The sequence below is a fragment of the Acipenser ruthenus genome, chromosome 4, assembly GCF_902713425.1.
Source record: "Acipenser ruthenus chromosome 4, fAciRut3.2 maternal haplotype, whole genome shotgun sequence".
NCBI lineage: Eukaryota > Metazoa > Chordata > Actinopteri > Acipenseriformes > Acipenseridae > Acipenser > Acipenser ruthenus.
Window position 1 is genome coordinate 100,438,736 of NC_081192.1, and position 24,696 is coordinate 100,463,431.

The 24,696-nt window shown below is 38.9% G+C and overlaps 1 protein-coding gene across 4 annotated transcripts in view; it reads left to right on the plus strand.

The window, feature by feature from the left end:
• The first annotated feature begins 18,058 nt into the window (after nucleotides 1-18,058).
• Nucleotides 18,059-24,696, plus strand: part of LOC117971028 (zinc finger E-box-binding homeobox 1-like) — an 84,365-nt gene continuing 77,727 nt past the window's right edge. The window contains exon 1 of one of the 4 annotated variants that reach the window (XM_059023243.1): nucleotides 18,059-18,547. In XM_059023243.1, coding sequence (XP_058879226.1) covers nucleotides 18,490-18,547 — 58 coding nt within the window. In that variant the 5' untranslated portion in view covers nucleotides 18,059-18,489. Of the gene's footprint in view, nucleotides 18,548-20,227; nucleotides 20,457-20,811; nucleotides 20,904-24,696 lie in introns of those variants that run through there. The other 3 variants (XM_059023242.1, XM_059023246.1, XM_059023244.1) reach the window with 3 other exon arrangements.

Sequence of the window (24,696 nt, forward strand, 5' to 3'; positions counted from 1 at the left end):
ATTAGAGTTTTACATCATATCTGTAGATTTATTTCGTAAAAATGCAATGTTATGTTGATTGCGTGGCTTCAACAGTTTGGGAATACAGATTTACAAGATGTAATTCATCATGTATGCTAGCTTTATTACTGGGTTGCTAAATATTCCTGAGGTGTAATGCCATTACATGCATTTGAAGGGCGAGGAACTGACTTAAATGAAATGCAGTGCTTGCTGAAGGCAAACAGAGACTGGAAAGATTCCCTCACTATGCAAACAGCTGTCAGTTTTATTTTTATTGCAGCTTCTATTGTAGTGCACCTCAGAGGGAATGATGTCATTTTCCATGCAATCAAATCATCTGTTCCCCCAACAAAACATGAAAGTTATCCTCAAGTCGGACATTATTATTATTATTATTATTATTATTATTATTATTTATTTCTTAGCAGATGCCCTTACCCAGGGCGACTTACAGTTGTATACAAAAAATACATATCAAGAATTACAGTACAATTAAGAGCAAGATACAAAATAAAATGACTTCAGTCCTAATAAGAGCATGCAAAAATGTACTGGAAAATCATTGGGCATGCAACGGATTTAGAATTACTGATTTTTCCCCCATTGTACTTTTTAAAATCACAAAAGAAAACAAAATGTGTATTGTAAAAATTAAATGCAACATCAATTTTATTAACCAACATTTTCATCATTGACTTTTCATGTTTTAAAATCAGAGATCTTGGGGCTTGTTATGAACATTTCCAAGCCCACAAAATCTTAAATCTCCCAGGAGATTTGGCTTGGTCGTACTAGTCGGCATATTTGGGCACTAGTTCTTTGACTGGATCACTGAGCTATACTTGTTCAGCTGGAGGTTCAACCTGGTTTGTACTTTATAATCTCTGCCAAATTCAATCTCCTACATGTTGCTTTGTTATTGGGTTTGCTCTGGGTTAATCACTATGGATGCCCACTTTGACAAAACCCCCAAAGAAGCTATATTTTTAAATCCTACCATCTCTGATTTACACCAAACCTGGTTCTTGGGGTTGTTTCAGGCAAACAAGCCCACATTTACATTTACATTTATTGAGTTTTTCAAAGCAAACCAAAAACAGTACCTCCTGAAATTCTGTACAGACGAAGCCAAGACCTTGACCTTTTATTGGTAATTGTTTTGAGATTTAAATTTTTGGGGTTTCACTCTAAGGTCAACTGTCAAAAACTTTCTTAAGGTGTAACTTCCTTTTGTTTTCTTTCACATTTTGACCTCTCTATAACTTTTGTAAAAGGATGTATGGGAAAAAAGGAAATATGGCGAGCAATTAACCACAGTAAAGTTGTAAAAGAGAGTTAGGGGTTGGTTGCACTTCAATGGAGTAACAGCTAAATAACTAATTTATATTATATTTAGTAAGGTAACAGAAATTAACTGCAGTCACATATTATCTGAGCCTACTATAGTATAAATATTAGGCATAAAGCCAACAGAGACAGAGAAGCCACCAATACCTCTAGGATCATCATGGACCATCGGTGTATCAGTCTGAGGGCTCTCTCCAGGGGTTTTGGTAATCAATGTCTGTTAATGCTAGTGGCATGTATTGTATCTAAACAATAACTTTCAATGTAACATGTAATTTGGGTATTTGGAACTAATCAATGGAAAACTGTTAAAATTTGAAACATGGTCTGGTATCAACCTTATAGCATAACAAAGTAGTTAATTCCATGTCTACCTTAATTCATAAACCTTACATGATGTTCAAGAGTGGGGATCCACAACCAGAAAAGTCTTTTTTATTGCCGAGTAACCAACTTATTACAAAACCAATCCAAATATCTTCTTATAAGAAAGATTGTTTCAGTCCTATACTTGCTGTTCACAGGATTAATAATCACAGGAGAATCTCAGGTTGATTGTGTAATTCCTCAAATGATGCCACACATCCTGAAACCTTGCTTATATCACACCACATTAATGAAGCTAATCTCATAACACATTGCATGCTTTTCTGAATCAAATCATTATTCATTGCTATGCCTGAAGCTTGACCTAATTGCTCCACCCATCACATGCTGATCACATTTCACAGGTCAATACAGAGTAACACAGAGTCTTTTAGCTTTCCAACAGAATTGCATTAAACTGTTTTCGCTAACAGATTGCAGGGAATAAGCTTGGAAAGCCCAAATCTTAAAATGTAGATGCTGCATATTGGCATGAGTAAATTAATAACACATTAAAACTATCATTTATAAAATCCATATACAGTGCTCTTGAAAACATGTCAGGCATTTTCCATCAATAAAATGAATACCTCCATAAAATACCCTTCATAAAGAGTGTGACTGAGCTGTCCGATTTCATGACAAAACACGATATGGTCCTGTGGCAAAGTGGTAAGTGGCACGTGCAGGTGCAGGGGTGATGCAGTGCAGTAACGAAACACAGAGAGTTATAATCCATTTCAGAAATTGTTTTTATTTATATCCAGGTCTGGTGACCAAATAATAATCCCCGGCAATACACAACAATATATATTGCATGGAGTATATAACGACAGGATTGCAGTCCTAAATTATAAACATAAATATCCGTCCCACAATTTCCTTACACGGTCACCAATCCTGGGTGCGTGCAGTAGTGCTCGTGGTGGGTGATATATGAGTTTATTATGTGACAGTGGTGAAGTGATGTTCCGGTTCAGTGCTGGCCCTTGGCGACAGCTCCGGAAACGTGTTTTAGCTGTCTAACAATGTGCAAGACAAGACAAGACGATTATTACAGTCCCTGTATTATTTTACAGTCCTTCTCAGTTCTACTCACCAAACCAAGCGAAGGAGTAGATTGGGATTCTCCGTCCGTTTTTTATTCTATCTCGCATGACCCCTTGGTAAACGAGTGCAGCTGTCTTTACTATTTGCAGCTGCTACATCGTTTCCCTTCCGGGTCAATACGTTCATGCAACGGAGTCTCGCCTTCTTCCAGAATGACCGACTTCCCGACCCAGGAAAAGAACTGTCAGGCCAGCCTCTACTTTCGCTGCCTAGCGCCCTCACGGGTCGGAAGGGAGATTTACAACCATAACTCATTGTATTTCTGTCACAGGTCCACAGAGGGTGGAAATTTATTTTCTTGTTTTAAGTTGAAATGTCATGTCTGTCTTATGCTGCTCTTCCATGGTCCCCTTGTGAATGTTTTATTGATCTATCTTGGACTGCATTAGAGATCATAGATTTATGAAACAATACATATATTTACCTAAACATTAGAATATAAGAAAATAAGAATGTTTACAAACGAGAGGAGGCCATCCGGCCCATCTTGATCGCTTGATTGTTAATAGCTTATTGATCCCAGAATTCAAGCAGCTTCTTGAAGGATCCCAGGGTGTCAGCTTCAACAACATTACTGGGGAGTGGTTTCCAGACCCTCACAATTCTCTTATGTAAAAAAGTGCCTCCTATTTTCTGTTCTGAATGCCCCTTTATCTAATCTCCATTTGTGACCCCTGGTCCTTGATTCTTTTTTCAGGTTGAAAAAGTCCCCTGGGTTGACATTGTCAATACTTTTTAGAATTTTGAATGCTTGAATCAGATCGCCTCGTAGTCTTCTTTCTTCAACACTGACTGCTTATAAAATGCCTTTTAAACCTGGAATAATTGTGGTCGCTCTTCTTTGCACTCTTTCTAGAGCAGCAATATCCTTTTTGTAGCGAGGTGACCAGAACTTAAACACAATATTCTAGATGAGGTCTTACTAATGCATTTTAAAGTTTTAACATTACTTCCCTTGATTTTAATTCAACACTTCTCACAATATATCCGAGCATCTTGTTGGCCTTTTTTATAGCTTCCCCACATTGTCTAGATGAAGACATTTCTGAGTCAACATAAACTCCTAGGTCTTTTTCATAGATTCCTTCTTCAATTTCAGTATCTCCCGCATGATATTTATAATGCACATTTTTATTGCCTGTGTGTAGTACTTTACACTTCTCTTAAATATCATTTGCCATGTGTCTGCCCAGTTCTGAATGCTGTCTAGATCATTTTGAATGACCTTTGCTGCTGCAACAGTGTTTGCCACTCCTCCTATTTTTGTGTCGTCTACAAATTTAACAAGTTTGCTTACTATACCAGAATCTAAGTCATTAATGTAGATTAGAAATAGCAGAGGACCTAATACTGATTCCTGTGGTACTTCACTGGTTACCTCGCTTCATTTTGAGGTTTCTCCTCTAATCAGTACTTTCTGTTTTCTACATGTTAACCACTCCTTACTCCATGTGCATGCATTTCCTTGAATCTCTATTGCATTCAGTTTGAGAATTAATCTTTTATGCAGGACTTTGTCAAACGTTTTCTGGAAATCTAAATAAATTATGTCATATGCTTTGCAGTTATCCATTGTCAATGTTGCATCCTCAAAAGAATCAAGCAGGTTAGTTAGACACGATCTCCCTTTCCTAAAACCATGCTGACTGTCTTCCAGGATACTGTTACTATATAGGCAATTTTACATTTTGGATCTTATTATAGTTTCCATAGGTTTACATATAATAGAAGCCAGGCTTATTAGTTTGTAGTTACCAGGTTCAGTTTTGTCTCCCTTTTTGTGGATCGGTATTACGTTTGCAATTTTCCAGTCTGTTGGTACAACCCCTGTCTCAAGAGACTGTTGCATGATCTTGGTTAGCGGTTTGTAAATAACTTCTTTCATTTCTTACGCAGGTCTCCTATTTTTATATATGAAAATAGAACACATCATTTTGATATAATTACACAAAAGCCCATACACTGTGTGTAAGCGGACTCAGTCTGTAACCTGGCTAATAAAATACAAAATGATTTTCTTGGATTATTGAGGGAAATAAATCAGCAGTGAATAATAGCCCTGCCTCAGTCCTCTGGCTCTCTTCAGTCAGGACAAGTGCTTCCAATGCTGATCTCAAAACATTCTTCTCTTAACAGTGGTTGTAAAACATCAAAATGAAACACTTGGAGATTATATGATTTTAGTTTAATCCAGGAGTTATAGAACACTGATACGATCAGCTACAAAAATATATATATATATATTTTTTTTTTTAAAAAGGTACACATTTTTACTCTGCACTCCTTAAGAAACTCAACTTAGATTTATCTACCTTTTTCTGTATCTGCCATTGATCCTAGCAGCTAAAAATATTTCAGGCCACTGAGTTAAGAACATAAGAACATAAAAAAAAATGTTGGGGAATGAAAAAAGGCCATTCAGCCCATGAAGGAGCATCCTTTGTTAGCACATCACTCTCCCCTACGAGGGGGAACTAATTTAAAAGCACAGAATCTAGTCTTTTTTATGCTCCTAATGTTTGAGATCCTACTACTTCGTCTGCTAGGCTATTCCATGCATTACTCAGCTTCCATTTATGCCCACTTGTTCTTCTCTCTGTGCTAAATTTGAAGTAGTGTCTTGGGTTGACTTTATCTGTATCACTTATGATTTTAAAGACTTCAATAAATCTTTATTTTATATAGCGCCTTTCATAGTGGACCATCATCACAAAGCACAATCAAGTCCCCACGTTCCCTTCTTTTTTCTAGGATGAAGAGATTAAATTATTTTAACCTGTCTTCATAGCTCATGACATTAAGTCCTAAAATCAGCCTAGTTGCCCTTCTCTGTGCCTGTATTGAAGAAGACTTTTTTGTGGAGACTTTGTTTTAAAATTTGTCTTTGTCATGTCAACTGCTTTGGGTTTGTATTTTCTAAAATATGCACAATGCAAAACACATTGGACAGGAAACAACAACATGTATATGCATGGTAAAGCATATGCATGTATGGAAATCACAGACAGATCCATTGTACCCACCATAAATGCAAGAGAAAAGCATGGTAAACTAAAACATGTGCCAGGCAATCTTTCCACGGCAATACGGTATAAGGGTTGTTACAGAACTGTAAATCGAATTAATTTCAGTTTCAAGAGCAATCTGTACGGCACATGCTTATGAATAATACTTTTGAGCAACTCCAGTTAAATGAACAGATTTTCTTACTTTAATAGATCTCTGTTGTGAGCTTTGGTTTTATTGGATATTGCTTTTCTTTGGACTTCTGACTTTATATTTTTTATAAAATATTTCCGCTGCCAGCTTTTCCAATAGCAGCATTTTCGCTGCCGGTGTGCCCCGCTCCACTGCCAGCATTGCCACTACCAGCGTTGCCATTTCTGGAATGCACCACACCGCACCAGTAGCAGCATTTTGCTGCCAGCGTTGCCACTAGCAGCATTTGGGGTGCCCTAGTGTTCCCAACCACGGTCAGCAATGCCACTAACAGCGTTGCCTCTACAGAGGTGCACAGCGTTGCAAAGGTCAGAGTAAGGGATGCTGCGGCCAGAACCGGGAGGCCACCGGCTATAGAGAGGGGGAAGGAGATGAAGAGACCACCTCCACCACAGCCCAATCACCAACCCGCCCACAACAATCCATGGGGGGGAGATGGACATGAAGGGAGGGGGGTGGTGATTTAAGGGGGGAGGTGGCAGATAGCGACCATGTGTGCTACACACAAGGGGGTGGGGGATATGGGCAGTGTTTGTGTGGGGAATATTAGGTTGGCAGGGAGGGGGTTACATTTCTCCCTGTCAACATGTGGAAATGTGTATAAAATAGGTGTTCACAGGTGTTAGAGAAGTTGGTAGGATTAATGTTGGTGATAGAGGTGGAGGTCTGTGTTCTTTGTTCCGTGCTGTGCTGCCCCGTCTTGTTAACAAGTTTTTGTAGAACATTTTGTTTTGGCCATTGTGCCTTCTGTTTTGTCGAGTGCATTTGTTTTGACCGTGTTATTTGTGTTTATTTGTTTATTAAAAGAGCGCATTAGTGCAATTTAACTTGCAGCTTTCTGTGTCTGAGTTCTGTCTGTGCCAAATACCATCTGGGCTGTGACGCTACCGTGCCACAGCACCCTAACATAGATCAACAAGATATGAAATAAGCAAAACATTGCTTTTAAAGAACCTGGGTGAACAACAGCCAGACCCCTCACATATGAACACATCTTCTCAAACAGCCTAACCCTTTGGAAAAGACTAGTGGAGTTAATGAGATGTTGAATTTTGCAGGTGAGATTTGGCCAAAGTGGCTCACAGATCTCCATGGCAATATGACATTTGCAGCAGCAGGGACAACAGATACGTCATCAGGTTGTACAGATTTTGCTGGCTAGGTGTAGATGAGGATCCCTGAAGGCACACTTTATCTGGCCGTCAGGAAACCACTGCCTGGGAACAGCTGATCCTCCAGGCTGATGACACCAGGTGGCAATCCAGAGCTCCAAATGGAACCCTTGCATGAGAACTCCCAGACCTCTGGCTGTTCTATAGTATACAATCCCAGATGAAACAGATGAAACTCTCTGCTTCTATCAGCCATCTGCTTTGCAATGAATTGATACTCATCTAAAGTGATCGGCATGATCACTTGCCATAAAAATTGAAAGTGGTTTGTGTTTGTGGGAATCTATACCCTTTGATTATTTTGGAGAAAACATCACAGAAAGTTATGCATGCTGTTCAACAACATTTTAAACAGTATTATTTTTCATGCTTCTTTCCTCCTTAGAAAGTAAGTCAATTTCTTTTGAATATTGGTGTGGTTTTATCAGGAGTTTTCAATTTATCAGGAGTGGTAGCCATCTTGTATTTTTCAAAGGCTGAACATGAAGATATAAGTGGAGGAGGAGGTAAATCATAAGTTACACTACCTGAAAAGCAAACACAGCAGGAGGTTTTAGCTGATGGATCTTCATGTTCAGCCTTTGTTTTGGGTACTACTCAATACAAAAACGAACAACCCAGAGCTTGTTTGGTTCTATATGGCTATGGGTGTGGAGCTCACCATCAGTCCCTCATTACACAGTTGTTTTCCAATGCTTTTTCCATGGTTATACTTGCACTTTGTATTGACCATAGTTAAAAACAATGTTTTGCTAATGTTTTTTAATATGCCTTACCATACTTCCCTGTGATTTACAATGCTGGTCTGCACTTTATCGTGCTTTCACTATGCTTTATTACATTTTGCTGTGCTTTTACTGTGAACATTTTTATATAAGGGCTGCACTGCCGCCTGTCAGTTTATCACAAAACAAATATGTTTTCATTCTATTTATGCTTGAATGACACTATAGTTTTTGCGAGGAGCCTTTATACTAGTTGACACCCGTTCAGCAAAGGCACGTTATTTCTGCATTTCAAAAAATGAACAAAATATGTCCCTATGCTAGAACTGAAATCCAAAGAAAATGGAAACACATTATTTTCCATAGGCTAATAATCATATTTTCCAGACTGTGTGTGTGGTATGAACACCAAATGTGCCGGTATCTTTTATGTAAACTCCCCACCTCTTGATTTTGGCTTGTAGAGTAATCCCATTGTGTTGGCAATACATGGACACCTATTAACTAAAGACAACTATAGTTGGAAGTACAGTATTATGATTTTCCATATTTAAAAAATCCACCAAATTGTTGACTTTTACCCAAGAATATGTAAAGTCTTTTGTGTTTTATTTTATTTCACTATTTTATTTTAAAATAATTAATCTACTACCTTTAAATCATACTGGTGCTGCCTTGTTGCACAAAATGAAAAGAAAAAAAGAAACTTTATATTATATCATCAAGGGGCTGATTTGAGCAACCTCTACCCCTCTTTACCAGGAAATCCATTTGGATTGCATCAACCACTTATTGTTAGGGCTGATCCTGTGTCAGCTTCTCCAGTTACAGCCAGCTTCTCCAGTCACTGTCAGCTTCTCCAGTCACAGTCAGCTTCTCCAGTCACAGCCAGACTCCAGTCACAGCCAGCTTCTCCAGTCACTGTCAGCTTCACCAGTCACAGCCAGCTTCTCCAGTCACTGTCAGCTTCTCCAGTCACAGCCAGCTTCTCCAGTCACAGTCAGCTTCTCCAGTCACAGCCAGCTTCTCCAGTCACAGCCAGCTTCTCCAGTCTCTGTCAGCTTCTCCAGTCACAGTCAGCTTCTCCAGTCACTGTCAGCTTCACCAGTCACAGCCAGCTTCTCCAGTCACTGTCAGCTTCTCCAGTCACAGCCAGACTCCACAGTCTGCTTCTCCAGTCACTGTCAGCTTCTCCAGTCACAGTCAGCTTCTCCAGTCACAGTCAGCTTCTCCAGTCACAGTCAGCTTCACCAGTCACAGTCAACTTCTCCAGTCACTGTCAGCTTCTCCAGTCACTCAGCTTCTCCAGTCACAGTCAGCTTCTCCAGTCACAGCCAGACTCCAGTCACAGTCAGCTTCTCCAGTCACAGTCAGCTTCTCCAGTCACAGTCAGCTTCACCAGTCACAGTCAACTTCTCCAGTCACTGTCAGCTTCTCCAGTCACTCAGCTTCTCCAGTCACTGTCAGCTTCTCCAGTCACAGTCAGCTTCACCAGTCACAGCCAGACTCCAGTCACAGTCAGCTTCTCCAGTCACTGTCAGCTTCTCCAGTCACAGCCAGACTCCAGTCACAGTCAGCTTCTCCAGTCACTGTCAGCTTCTCCAGTCACAGTCAGCTTCTCCAGTCACTGTCAGCTTCTCCAGTCACAGTCAGCTTCTCCAGTCACAGTCAGCTTCTCCAGTCACAGTCAGCTTCTCCAGTCACAGTCAGCTTCACCAGTCACAGTCAGCTTCACCAGTCAGTCAACTTCTCCAGTCACAGTCAGCTTCTCCAGTCACTGTCAGCTTCTCCAGTCACTGTCAGCTTCTCCAGTCACTGTCAGCTTCTCCAGTCACAGCCAGACTCCAGTCACAGTCAACTTCTCCAGTCACTGTCAGCTTCTCCAGTCACTGTCAGCTTCTCCAGTCACTGTCAGCTTCTCCAGTCACAGCCAGACTCCAGTCACAGTCAGCTTCTCCAGTCACAGTCAGCTTCACCAGTCACAGCCAGCTTCACCAGTCACAGTCAGCTTCTCCAGTCACAGTCAGCTTCACCAGTCACAGTCAACTTCTCCAGTCACTGTCAGCTTCTCCAGTCACTCAGCTTCTCCAGTCACAGTCAGCTTCTCCAGTCACTGTCAGCTTCTCCAGTCACAGCCAGACTCCAGTCACAGTCAGCTTCTCCAGTCACAGTCAGCTTCTCCAGTCACAGCCAGACTCCAGTCACTGTCAGCTTCTCCAGTCACTGTCAGCTTCTCCAGTCACAGCCAGACTCCAGTCACAGCCAGCTTCTCCAGTTACAGTCTGTTTCTCCAGTCACAGTCAGCTTCTCCAGTCACTGTCAGCTTCTCCAGTCACAGCCAGACTCCAGTCACAGCCAGCTTCTCCAGTTACAGTCTGTTTCTCCAGTCACAGTCAGCTTCTCCAGTCACTGTCAGCTTCTCCAGTCACAGCCAGACTCCAGTCACAGTCAACTTCTCCAGTCACTGTCAGCTTCTCCAGTCACTGTCAGCTTCTCCAGTCACTGTCAGCTTCTCCAGTCACAGCCAGCTTCTCCAGTCACTCAGCTTCTCCAGTCACAGTCAGCTTCTCCAGTCACAGTCAGCTTCACCAGTCACAGTCAACTTCTCCAGTCACTGTCAGCTTCTCCAGTCACTCAGCTTCTCCAGTCACAGTCAGCTTCTCCAGTCACAGTCAGCTTCTCCAGTCACAGCCAGACTCCAGTCACTGTCAGCTTCTCCAGTCACTGTCAGCTTCTCCAGTCACAGCCAGACTCCAGTCACAGTCAGCTTCTCCAGTTACAGTCTGTTTCTCCAGTCACAGTCAGCTTCTCCAGTCACAGCCAGCTTCTCCAGTCTCTGTCAGCTTCTCCAGCTTCTTAAATGAGCTCCAATCTCACCCAGAATTTGAGAAAAAATGTGTTTCCATTTTCTTTGGATTCCAGTTCTAGCATAAAGGTGCATTTTGTTCATTTTTTGAAATGCAGAAATAACATGTCTTTGCTGAAAGTCTTTTTAAATGTTGTTTATATATTTATTTTACGTTATTCTTTATTGCTATTCATTTCAAAGCAATAATAGATGTGTCCAGGTTAATACTAAAGTAGGGGGGTTCAAGGCATTTCAGAATGTGCTAACTTGCAGGAAGGTACACATTTGTGTATTTTTTTCCCCCACTTAATTTAATGGAGTTTTGCTTCAGGTTATGCAATTGAATATTTTTTATTTTTAATTTGCACAGTTTTTTGTGGGGCATTTTATTATATGTGGAAAACACTGTAGACCCCCTAAAAAGTCGACCAAAAAAATGAATGCCCTTCCATAATGAAGCTGTGCCCCCCCCCCCCCCCCCCTCCCCCCTTGGTGCCCCCTGTGTGCTATGCTCTAGAATCACCACTGCTGATCAAGTGCAAACACACAGGAAGTGACTGTTTAAAAAACTGCACAAAACTTTGGAGGGTGTGTCCCTTTTGTCGTTATCGGAGCCTACCCTTACATTTCTGCATATGTCTAGAAAACAGCTTATTAAATTGTTATAAAACTTGGTATTAACAATATCTAACACCATTTATTGGAGTATTGGGATATATGGGGTGTCAATGGGGATATATGGAAGTGTTGCTCGGTCTTTACATCTGTTCATCTGTATGTCACATTTATATTTTTACATATAGAGTCAATTCTCATTAAGATGAAATCGAATTAAACAATAATACAGGCTTAAGAACAGCAAAACTGTGGATGCAAATCGTCAGCATCTCCAATTTGCTGAATGCTCTGATGTTGAGGACGCCGTGCTTTTGTGGTTTAAAAATGCCTGTGATCAAAATGGGACATGCAGATTTCAAGTTGCAATGCATACTTTTTAAAAGTTCACATACTACTGTATTTTCAAGAAAATGCACAATACATTTAAATGTATAATACTTTTTATTGTACTGTGATTAAAATTAGATTTCAGTGTTACTGTAACCTCAACAAAAACTGAAAGCATGCATTTGGCTTAGACTCATGATAATAAAAATGACTGATAAGACACATTTTTTTGCTGGTCCCTTGAAATTCGTATTAATGAAAGTTGACTGTGTCTTGAGAACACAAGAAGTTATTCCACTTATTGTAAATCACTAATTAATTCTTGTTAATTAATATTACTTATCCAATTGTCTTTGTTTTTCTCACTGTTTCCGCGTGATCAAGAAGCCACTCTTATCCTAAAAAAGAGGTCTGGAGAGTGCACTTATAATTGGACAAGTTCCACGCATATTTTAACAATTCTAATAATAATACATTTAAAATGCGTGAGTGTAAAAATGCAGACAAACTTGACAGAATCTAATTAAAATGAGATGATTACTAAGGTTTAAAACGTCCCAGGACAGGGGATGAGATTGCCCTGGGTTATTCTCCTGAGATGGGTGCCATAAAAGTCCTTTGAAACAACACAAACGTGCAAAATCCTGATTTACATAATTAGAATCTGCAGGATTAGCAGTCTGGGAAGTATCTAAGCTTACTACACACTATATTTCAGCTTGTTGTATTGCTGAATGCAGAACATCGACTTGCTTATAGAACACAATGGCTTCTGGTGTCTTGTTATACAGTGGGGTCATGGCAGCACTTACATGATGGCTTGGCAAGAATGCTGATAAACAGTTTAATGTTTCTTCACTGCATCTTTGTGTGTATTATTTGTGCAGGTCATTAAAGATCTCCTCATTTTTTTCATTTTTTTTAAATTGTAGTCATTGTTAAAGAAAATTCTGCAAACTTTTCCTGGGGACCTGAAGATCCACTAAAGCCGCAATGTAAACTGTGTGCCAACTATTCAAAAAGGGTCGAGAATAACCTGAATAAAGGCACCCCAACTGGGGCCAGGGGCAAGTCATCATTGATATTCAGTATGACAAGCATAATCACACCTTTAATTGAGATCGATTTCATTCAAGAAACAACAAGAAAAAGGCTTTCAAGATGCAGTATATGTTTTTCCAATCTCACCAGCTGCTTTGGAAAAAAAAAATCCTGCAAAATGAGGCAGGTACTTTCTGCAGACATAAAACTGCAGGATTGCAAGGGTTTCGACCTCTTTTACGGAAAATGAAGAACGTGTTTATTCCAATGATATGTTTTGGAGAAATGACATTGAACAAGCAATTCCATGGAGGACAGTACAAATGAGTGGATTTTGTCCCGTGTTACACTGTGCCCTAGTACAGGCAGCAGCTGCAGCAGCATGAACAACAGGATAGCAGCTCCTTCAGACACCTGATACTCATCCAGGTACAAGAATAGCACATTCTGACTGCTAATGCTGCTCCAGTGACTTGGAATAGACTAGCAGTGGGCTTGAGAACACAGAGCAACCTGGGTATTTTGAGTCAAATGTACTTCCTTTATAATAAGAATTATGTACATGTTCAATGTGGAAACTTTGGATTATATGAATATTGATTCAACAGCTGTTTATCCCACTTAAAACATGTTTTTTTTTTAATAGTATTGCCATTGTCCACCACTTCTTGGCAGTTAAACAAGGTTAGAATTAAGAATTTATAACAAAAGGAGCAACTAATTTATTGACTGGGGTTTCTCTGACATATCGATACTTTTTAAGTAAATATATACCAAAACCTTTCAGTTTAATATGAACTTTTGAAGGCATTATTTACACAATCTGCCCTTGCCTACAAAAAACACTGTTTCTGTGATGGTGACTGCTGAAACTTGTATTCCATTGTATGAAGAACCAAAATCCCACCAAGTGATTCTTCATTGGTAACAAGTGTGTCAGTAACATAACAGCATCTGTATGTAGATTTTAAATTAGAACTAGCAGTGTGATGAAAAAGCTGATGACCCTGCCTTATATGTAAGAATAGTATAGAACACGCATTAGCAATTCAATGTGTATTCACAATTTGATAAGTGATTCTCCAGGCATATACAAAGATGTAAGTGTGACAACATACAGAAACCTCCACTTATCCCCAGAAACTGATCCTCTCCTCCTCTGCAGCCTCCTTCATTTTTGGGTATCGATTGGTCCTGTCCCTTGGCCTTGGTTGACCGATGACAGCTGTCAAAGGTCTCCCCTCATGCAAAGGCAGCTCCTCTCAGGCCACAAAGAGAGATCCAGGGCCACTCCTGTCTATCAGTCCCTGGAAACAAGGGGAAGCAGGTCCACCCTTGCATCTTAGATAAACAGGCACTGGAAAACAATGTAGATTTCGTTTGGTGTTTGTAATCACAACTGTATAAACAGAAGCTATTTCAAGTGTGAAGCCCTGCAGGACTGTTAGTGACCAGTTAAATTACATACTGTAATGAGTAAGTATAAATGAGGGTTGCTTTTCTAATTACAGATTCAGTGGTGGTGTAACAAGATATTTATATAATTAATGCAAATCAAGGCACTTGTTTTGAGTGCATGGCATAAGTTGGGTCTACGAAGAATGTTTTGTTTTAAATGTCATTTTTTTAAATACATATATATGATATAGGTAGATAAATTACTTGCATTAGGGTTTTTAAAGTATAAAGGCTTGCAGTTGTTTAATGTAATGAAAATCAACTTCTATAACAGTGTATTCTTAAAAGTATAAGTTTAGATCAATAAATTAGGGTCAACTGTGTTTTTTAACAATGTTTATTGAATTTAGCATCTGCAGTAAAAGCAATATGCAATTAACAAGACACTGCAGCATAATATTTACAAAGCAATTCCACATTGTTATAAAAAGCAAAAGAAAAAGTGTTTCAGATTAGGATGTAACAGTCGAATCTAGGGTCTTAGGGTTATTTTATGAATTGAATTGACACAATTTACAGACAGTGATAAAACCATGAGCCCTACAGGCCAGGATTTCACCTCTGCTTGTGAGTGAAGGTGTGACTTATATCACGTTTCCATGAACCACAGAACTCAGGTACATCAGGCTCTATATATTGACGTTGCTGATGTGGGTTGTGGTTTAACCTGGTGGATTCGGATGCTTGCAACCTCTCGCTGCTCTGTCTGGGCTAAATCCCACCAGTTACAAAATGACCATACTAAATTACCAGGACATCTGGTCACCCTACACCTTGTGGAATTTTGACGGTTTATGAATTGCCATTTTTCACTTGGCACGTTCACAAAGAAAAATGCAACACAGTTTTGCATTTATACTTTTAATTCCAAAAATATTCAAATAATGTTTACTTAACGAAATCTGTCTGCTAAAGTACAGTTACTACAGTATCTCATTTACAGTAACTCGTTATAGCATCTTATGTTATGTTTTGCTATCTCTCAGTTTTAAAACTTATCTATGGTTCACAACATAACACACTAGAATGATCACAGTGTCATGTAATTGTAGGACAGTATTGCCACGTGTGAAAACTTTAACAATATAAAGCCGAAATGATAGTGCTTTCATTTGCTTCAGAATTATTTCAAACTGGTTAATAAACTAGCAAGCACTGGCAAAATCAGCTCAGTTGTATACAGTGCAGAACTAATTTATTTTAATGTTTTGTTTTGTTTATGGACTTTGCGATACCTGCACGATGGGAGTCTTCAGTAAGTAAGTAAATACAACATATCGACAATAATGATCAACCATTTTGTTACAGACTTTCTAACAAGTCTGGTATAAACAATTTTGGCTGTTACTTAAATAAACCCTTGTAAAAAAAAAAAAAGAACAAAATTGTTACAGGATATCACATTATTTTTTACATACAATTACCCATTTATACAGTTGGGTTTTTACTGGAGCAATCTAGGTAAAGTACCTTGTTCAATGGTACAGTAGCAGTATCCCTCACCTGGGATTGAACCCACGACCCTCTGGTCAAGAGTCCAGAGCCCTAACCACTACTCCACACTGCTGCATAAGGCTTTTCTTTGTCAGATGCAATAATCTATACTGTCTGTAACCAATTCACGTCTTGACCTTTAACTCGCAAGTATTTCTGGGGAAAATCAGTAGTATTTCCTGCCCAACTCACGTGATAACTCGGGTAACTCGGAAAAGCATGGAAACACCTCCTTTTCACCAACTCCAGTTGTCCATCAACTCGAGTTCTGGAAGAATTCAAACCAATTCGAGCGCACTCGAGTCGACTCAAGTTGGCTGTCAATGGAAACAATATTAGTGGCTTTTTAATTTTCCATTTACATGCAGTGGCACTGAACACTATTACACAGTTATCCTAAGTTTCAATAGACGTGTGGTAATTTTATATTTTAGACTGGAAGTTCCCAGCAAAGTTGAATTCCTAACAAAACACTGAAGAAGAGACCTAGTCAAAATTCATTTTTTAGTATTACAAACTATTATTTTAGTATTACAAATAAATACATACAATTTACACAGCTTGGAGAAACTTTTTTTTTTTTTTACCATTTAGGTAGTTTTTAAACTAATTGGTGTAAATTGAATACACCATGCAGCTATATGCAAGTCGAGTGTCTGTTTTACCAGTGGCCACAGCATGAAGTGCAGTACAGCAATGCTTTTGTACACTGTAAACATACAGAACGATTCCAATGTGTGCAGTGAGATTACAAAGGGTTACATGTGACATTTCAGCCCGTAGGCCTTTATCAGACAGTGAAGGGCAGGCTATGAGGCTTATTACAGTAACTTGCCTGTTTCCCTGAGAGCTCCCATTGATGCATGGTAGTGCCACATTCTCCAAGTAGAAATTAACATATTAACCTGGCTCTCTTCACAGATAAACGCTGATGAAGGCTCCTCATGCAAACATGTCAATTTAATTTTAACCGTTTTTTTCTTTTAATTTATCGCATCTAGCTTTTTTTAAAAGGTATTTTATAAAAAATAAATAAATACATAAAGACAGTTACTGTATATGTATATAACGTTTGTAAAATGCGATTATGTAACTGGGTCTATAAACAGATCTGAAACAAACATTTAATCTGGTAAACTGGCTTTATTATAACATCATATTAGTAAATAATAATAATAATAATAATAATAATAATAATAATAATAATAATAATAATAATAATAATAATAATAAAGTCTCTTCTACATATTCATCTACAATCCATTGTAAAACTTTTTTTTAAACGAATAACTGCTGCAAAAACTAAAAGTGAAACAATGCCAGAAAGGTTTTACTGCTCGAAAACAACGCTGTTAAACTGTTTTGTCACGCACAAGTGTTCAGATTTCAGAATAACGCACTTCTGGTAGCACAAGATTGTTCCTGCAGGTGCTATACGCAGTAGGCTACACTTGAAGCAGAAATAAACGACTGATTAGATAGGACTGAGACACCATAATGTAGAGTGAAAAGGGATCAAAACACTGCTTCCCAAATCACTCTTACGACAAACGTACAATCTTGTTGTTTTTGTTCCCCCTTTGCAAGGCAAATTGGAATGAGAAAGTGCCCAAAAACAGCCCAACATATCTGTGCTTGCACTGAAGTTGCAGTTGTTGGCTCTTCCTCTGTGTAATGTTGATGCAATGTGCTGCAACAACAGTGTAAACACATGCCAAGTTGTTTCCTTTGCCAAACGCCCTTTACCGGTGTATAAACACGTGTGTGTGTGTTCATAATGTATTGTGCATATCAAGTAAGATTTTAATATTAAAATATGCCCATTTAGATGGACGGCTCGGCTCTGCTTCACACACTGTCATTTGACAGGGAAAAGCTCGCTACATTTTTCTAACTAACTTCTCAGTAAGCTCCAATGACCCCCCCCCCCCCCCCCCCCCCCCCCCCCCCGGCATAGCGGTTTGGCAATCACCACAAATAAGAAACAGAGCGCGCTAGGGGGTGGGCGAGGGACAACAGCACCCCAGCTCCAGATGAGACGCTATGTGCGTGACGGCAGTGCTCTGTGTTTTCACTCAGTGGCTCCACCCTGAACGATAGCACCAGTCTGTCAGCTAACGGTAAAGTAGTGGATGTCGGATAACTAGCTCTGCAGAATGGAGACCCTTTGACACCGGTGACGCTTTCTTACCTTATCGACTTATACTATAGACTAAAGTTAGTAGGGAGAAAAAAAAGCAAAATTACAAAGTGTTTAAGCGTGGGTGCCACGCTTTCATCCCCATGCGCCCCACCCTAAGCAATGTAAAGGGTTAATGGTTTCTGAAACTACACTTTTCCTGCTGCGATCGTGCTGATTTCAGTGTCTGGTAAACGGTCACTACAGTGGAAGAATATCTATTGCTTTGCGGTCCCTAGCGACTCGTCTACAATTGGTTCGCTTTCTCCCTCTTTTAATTAATTACCTGGAGATCTTTTTTTTTCCCGCTATGAACTTAATATGTTGTGTGACTGATCAGCGTCCCTTTCCCCAGTCTCCCTTAGCAACATGGATTCTGAGACAGGAACGAGGAGAGAGGGAAACAGCAACGAAAAACAGAAAGAGACTGAGTTGGACAGGAGGGGAGGGCGAGGTGTAAGCAGTAGGAAGGTGATGTCGTAAAGCAGTGTCGTAAACCAGGTGCAGGGAGGGGAGGTGGAGAGGAGGGGGGCCAGGGAGGAGGAGGTGACTCCAGCAGCATTTAGACACAGCGAAAGGATCATGGCGGATGGCCCCAGGTGTAAGCGCAGAAAACAGGCGAATCCGAGGAGGAATAACGGTGAGTAAAACTACTCCAGTGTTTTCGGGGGACCATTAGATTGGGAGAGGAGAAGGTGCTCTTTGGATCCCCGAGCCCCCTGTAGTCGTGGGACGCTCCGATCTCTGTCTTTAGTGAGTTAAGTAGAGGAAAGTAGAAACTAAGGTCTAATGTATGCCTATGTGGTGTACCGTTATACCTGGCTTGCTTCTCTCTCTCTCCGCCTAGCGGTTCATTGCTCTCTGGACCGTTATACGCACCTAGTCCCGTTACATTGAGGGGTCTCCTTTTGTTTCCCCCATGTTCTCAGTTTTAGTTCAGTTTGACTTTTTCTGCTTTTATTGCTTCGTTTTGCTGTTGTAAGTTTAGACGCGAAAGTTTAGACTGTTCTCTTTTCTTTACGTTGATTATGCTGAACCGAAACTTCTTTACCTGGTTTGCAGCATAGCAAAAAAAGAACTATCCCAGCGCCACTGCGTCGTTTTATTTTTGAGTAGTCGTTTCTGATATATATATTAAATTGCGTTGGTTATTGATCTTGGGGGAAAGGGGGGGGGGGCGTGTATTCAGCATTCGTTAACTAGTTTTATTGTATAAAAAACTTGTTACCTGAAGAAAGACACAATTTGGGGTTGCTCTCTCACGCTCAGTTCAGTTGCAAATACAGGACACACTGTTGCTGCAAAATTAAGTGTTAAATTATTATCCTTCCTTTTTATATAATATTATAAGTACATTTGAAAAAAAAAACACGGTGTTATCTGTTTATGACGAAAACTTAAAAAGAAGGCGTGTGTACAGTTTAGTAGCATCTGATAAGGTTATGTGATTGACGATTATTTTTCTTTTGTTGCAATGAAAACTAAAGGGTCTTAATTTGGAAGCAAATATTTGACTGGACAACTTTTTAATGAAAAATACAGCGATACTTATTTAGTTTTCTCTCGTATGCTGAAAGATACCTGTTTGTATATACTGGGTGGTAACGTTTAGATAAGAAGAAGGGGGGGCTCTGCACAACTGCTGCAGTCTAGGATAAGGCTATACGGAATGCAAGCACTTATAGCTCGCTTTAGACGGGGCTCCTGTGTTTACCCTCAATCAAAAATAAAATCGAAGGGGGGCTGTCAGGGTTCCTATTACTGGCTGTTACTATGAGGAATATGTTTTTTGTTTGTTTGTTAGACGTCTCTTTAGGGATGTGAAACCGATGTTTTGCAACCTTTTCCTGGCAATTGTAGGTTTCTTTGTGAGATTTCCTGTATGGGATTGAATTGTTGAAAAAAAAAAAAGATGGTCAAAATTGTCCACGACAATGAAAATAATAATGAAAAAAAGTTTACATTTTTTTAAGTCGTTATTTAGGCGGGTGGGCGATCAATGTGTGTTTTCCTGTGACGAAATAAAAACAAAACTTGATTTAGAGTTTGTTATCATTAAACTAGATTTTTTTTCTGTAATATTATTTTTATATTTATATTTCTTTTTGGGTGGTGATGCTTTGAATTGAATATGTTCTGACTGCGGGCAGATTATATCATCGTATCGACTTTTCTTTTTATTTTCAGTATTAAAACTGTAAATTATCCTTGTTAAACGTATTTTTTGTCACATTTGGTGCGTTTTTTTTTAATGAACGTTAAGCAGCAAAAGAAAACAGGCTTTTCCTGCTGTTGCTGACGACATGTGTGTGACATGTGAGTGTTGAGCCACCCAGTGTCTGCCCAGGAGCTGTAAACATGTTTACCTGAACAGGAACGACGGGACTTGCGCTTTCAAATGTCCTCATATAAATAAACCCGCAGTTCTAATTTCGGGAAAATTAAAACGTCAGACTGTGAAAAGGAATCGTTTCGTGAAAACTGACTTGTCTTTGAAAACAGAAGGGAAAGAGATTCTTTAACGCTGCAGCAAATGGCAACTTGTGCAGGTAGAAGAAAAAAAAATGGTGTTTAGTTTTTCTCCCGCATGCTGTCAGCCCCCTTCTGTCTGCTTCCTTCATCCTCATGGGAGGGATCTGTTTACCACGCTTGCTGTCAGATTTTTTTTTTCCTCCCTTTTTGTTTTAAATTAGGAAAACAGATTTGTGTTCGTTTCTTTTTTTTTTCTTTTCTTTTACAAAAGCGTATTTGCACATACTCGTACTGTAGTAGGCTAGTCGAGAAATAAAGCGGTGCTGCATGAGGTGGTTTGAAATGACACGTACTTTCCATAATCCAGGTTTGTAATGTACCGTTATCACGCCCGCTAATGTTTTCCCTGCATTTGTTCCATTTGTATAGTGTATCATTTCCTGTATGGGTTGAGGGGAATGGCGATGTGATTTAACAGATGCGGCAGTGTAGTGTATGCAGCTGCTCTATAGGAGACAGGCCAGGTAAGCAAGGTGATAGAACACGTAAAAAAAAAAAAAAAAAAAAAAAGGTTGGGATTTCTTTTTTTTTTTAGTTTTACTGTGCAAAATGTGTTATGCTATTATTTCAAACAAGATAATTATTCAATTTTGTTATTAATGAATGAAATAGTGTAGTCCGTTATTCTGTAGCAAATAACATTGCTGGGTAGTTAGTCATGAAGCCATAATGAAATATGATGCAGCATATTGCTATTCACATAGTCAATACTCACTGAATTGATCTTGCAAGTCATATTAGCCATACAAAGTTAACAGTATATAGAGTAAGATCTACCAGGTATTCAGATTAATACAGAAATAAATACATGTGTTTGCTTGATTGTTTGTTCACAGGTATTAGACAGATTATTATGGATTGATTTCTGTGGTATTTGTACAATATGCAATATGTGTCATGTATTATTAGGTTGACTTTAGTCTTAAGGCAATATTCAAACTTTTAAAACCTAACCAGAAATATATATATATATATATATATATATATATATATATATATATATATATATATATAATATATAATGTGTGTGTACTTACTGTATTAATTTAGGACACACATTCATTGATATATAAAGATTACCTATCCCAAAATGATTTAATGCTAGAATTATCCAGCAAATGAACAGGATAGTCCTTGTTAAAGCATATAAAAACACATATTTTACATTAATAAGCAATGTTCAGAAATATACCTGCTATGCATTGCATGCTATCTATAATATACCCACCCAGTCGGATGAAGGTGTTAACAACTGGCAGGATGTCAGGTGTTGGTGTGGAGGTGCTTGGGATACTGCAGTTCTTTGTCAAGGCCACTTGTATCTTTTCTCAGTAGAATGGTAATTTAAGATGGCAGTTTGGGATTAGAAGAATGCAGCCCAAGTTAACATTCCTAGCAAAATAAACAGACCTCCTCAGTCCAAACTGTGTAGCTGGTTAAAACGAGGATTTTGATCCTTCATTAAAAAGGGATGCTGAAGGAACTTCAAAGGGGGTTCGGGGGGAGGGGGGGGGGGGGGGGGGGGGGGGGGGGCTGTGGAGTCCTGCAAAAGGTTGGTGGTCACCACTTTGGGTAATTTATTATTGTCCTTTCCTAATTTTGAATGATCACTTTGAATTTCACTTTAATGGGTGGTTTGACTTACACATTTTTCTTTAATAAAGAAACACCAGAATCATGCAAAACTTTCATTTTTCAAGGGGGGAAATGTAGCCTTCTCTATTCAGCTTTTAAATGTCATCTGTTAACATTTAAAAGGTCTACCCCTGGTGAGTATGGTTTACACAAAGAGGAAATTTTCATTTATCCTAAATTTTGTGCAGCATCTATACAATGCAAGGCAAACATCAACAACGACAAAAAAATTAAAACAAAAAACAATTCCCTCTTTTTCTTTAGTTAAGTCAGCAGCCAGGGTACCGTTAGGTGACCTTTGACCTAAGCACCCATGCGTGCTTTAGGTACGATTTCACTTTCTCCACATTTCTTTGTGAACCTCAATGCATGTCGAATTGCGTGTGTGTTTAGGCCATTTTGCAGAAAGGGCCCAGAGGAATAACAAAGCACGGGGTTGTCTCAGGCATAATCTCCACGTTTATCTTATTCTATTATAGTGTTGTGTGGGGGATGGGGTTGCTATGCTTCCGAGGTGCTGGTATGGGCAAGCAAGTAGGTAGGTGATCAGTCTTTTCTTCTGGGCTTTGCATAACAACATAGCAGCTCCCTTGAGAGTTACATGAAGAAATGCACGGCTGGCTGGTTAGCTCGCTGGCCGATGCTCATGATAAGTATTTGCTCTCTGCAGAGCACCGTGTGGCATAACAGGGCTATTAATTGGTTAATTATATGAAATCACTAAATATGTGTCATCTCCTGGGTGTTAAACAAGCTGGGGATGTGAGCATACATTATTCACTTTACAACCCCACGCTGTAGCACGTGAACTTCAAAATAAATAAGACACAGACTCTTTACCGCCTTTCTTAGCTCATAGCACAGAACTGGTTTCACTTTTTAATAAGACAGTTAAAGCAATGCAGAGACATGTATAGGTTGTGTAAGCCTTGCATAATAAAGCATGCTTCATAATTAACTGTTGCTGTACAGACATTCATTGGGCTTTTAATATATGGGTAGCAAAATCTTTCTCGTTGAGTTGAGCTGTATTGTTTTTTTTTCATTTCTTCAGAAATATTAACAGATTAGATTGAAATTGCATCAACAAAAGGATGAGGTCACCCTTACTATAATATAGCAAAAAACAGACATTAATAATAATAATAATAATTAATAATAATAATAATAATAATAATAATAATAATAATAATAATAATAATAATAATAATAATAATAATAATATAGGTATTGATGATGTTATTTGATAAAGTATAATTTTCAATAAATTGGAGTGTATAATAGTTTTGTAGGGCGCACCTAGTAGTTAATAAGGCAGCAGACGTTCAGTTGTCTGACGTCAGCCTTTCAAAACAAATTCCTTTACCAGTACACAAAAAGCAGCATTACCTTCAAAGTCACTGCCAGTGCCAGTATAACCTGCATTTGTTTCACATATCATTGATAGGCAAGGACAAACTATGATTCTCAGGATAGAAAATACAAAAGAGCAGAGAAAGTTAAAAATTAGCAGTCTGACACAAGATTTCTTTGTCTGACAATGAACAGTTTTGAAAAAGTTCAACAGGAAAGGTGCTTCTTTACACTTCGAGGACAAGGTTTTGAAGCTAGTTAAAAAAGGAAGACAAATAAAACACGCCTGTTAAAACACAAAGGAGAAACAACTTTGAGTAGTTGAAGGACCAGCATGTTTTTCTTTTTACTAGCCTGGGGCTATAATAACATTGTTTGATTTCTTTCAGAAATAAAACACTATGGGTGTAGAAAGTAGCTAGTGTTATAATTGACTTGTAGCAAACATTTCTTATGCCCTGTTTATATAATAAAAAAGGGGGGTTGTAATCAGCTTGAAGGGCAAACATGTTTTTGTCCAGGAAACACAATTTGGTATCTCTAATGGTCTTTTCCAAAACAGACGAGGCACTCCTGACAGACAAGGCACTCCTGACAGACAAGGCACTCCTAACACTAAGAATGCAGATCCAGAAGGATCTTAATTATTTTTTTCCTAAGTTTAAGTCATTTTCATTTCCCTCCTGGACTGCAGTTCAATGTGCTTTATTGGGTTTTGTCAGACTGAATGCTTAAATGAGCTATTGTGTGTTGAGGCTTAGAGAGAGCAAAGCCTGAGGAGAAAAGACCTAGTTACCTTTACAGTTTGTCCGCTCTACCTCATACACTTTCTGTTTCAGAAGAAAGGGCCCATTCACAGGCCTCTGTATAGGGAAGAGTAGTCTTTTCACACTGTGCTTGTGGGAAACTTCTTTCCATACTATGCATTTTATTTGCATTCGTCCATTCTTTAAAAAAAGAAAAGAAACGTCAAGCCTTCAGCACGTTAAGAATCACTGGTAAGTTCAAAGAATTTATGAAATCTCATTTCAGACCCTGCCTGTTTTGTTTGCTGCTCCATAGTTGGCACTTTTAAGGAGCCAAAGAGCTCATGCATTTAAAACCGTGTGTCTCTACTGAAGATAACTGGTCATGCTATGGGCTTTGCATATAATTAGTTTATTCATTTGACAACTTTTCACTTGTTAATTTAGATTTTCTGTCTAGTTTTTTCTGTTTTTTTTTATTTGTTTTTTTTAAACCTACCTTTTGTCGTAATGGACCTTGGAA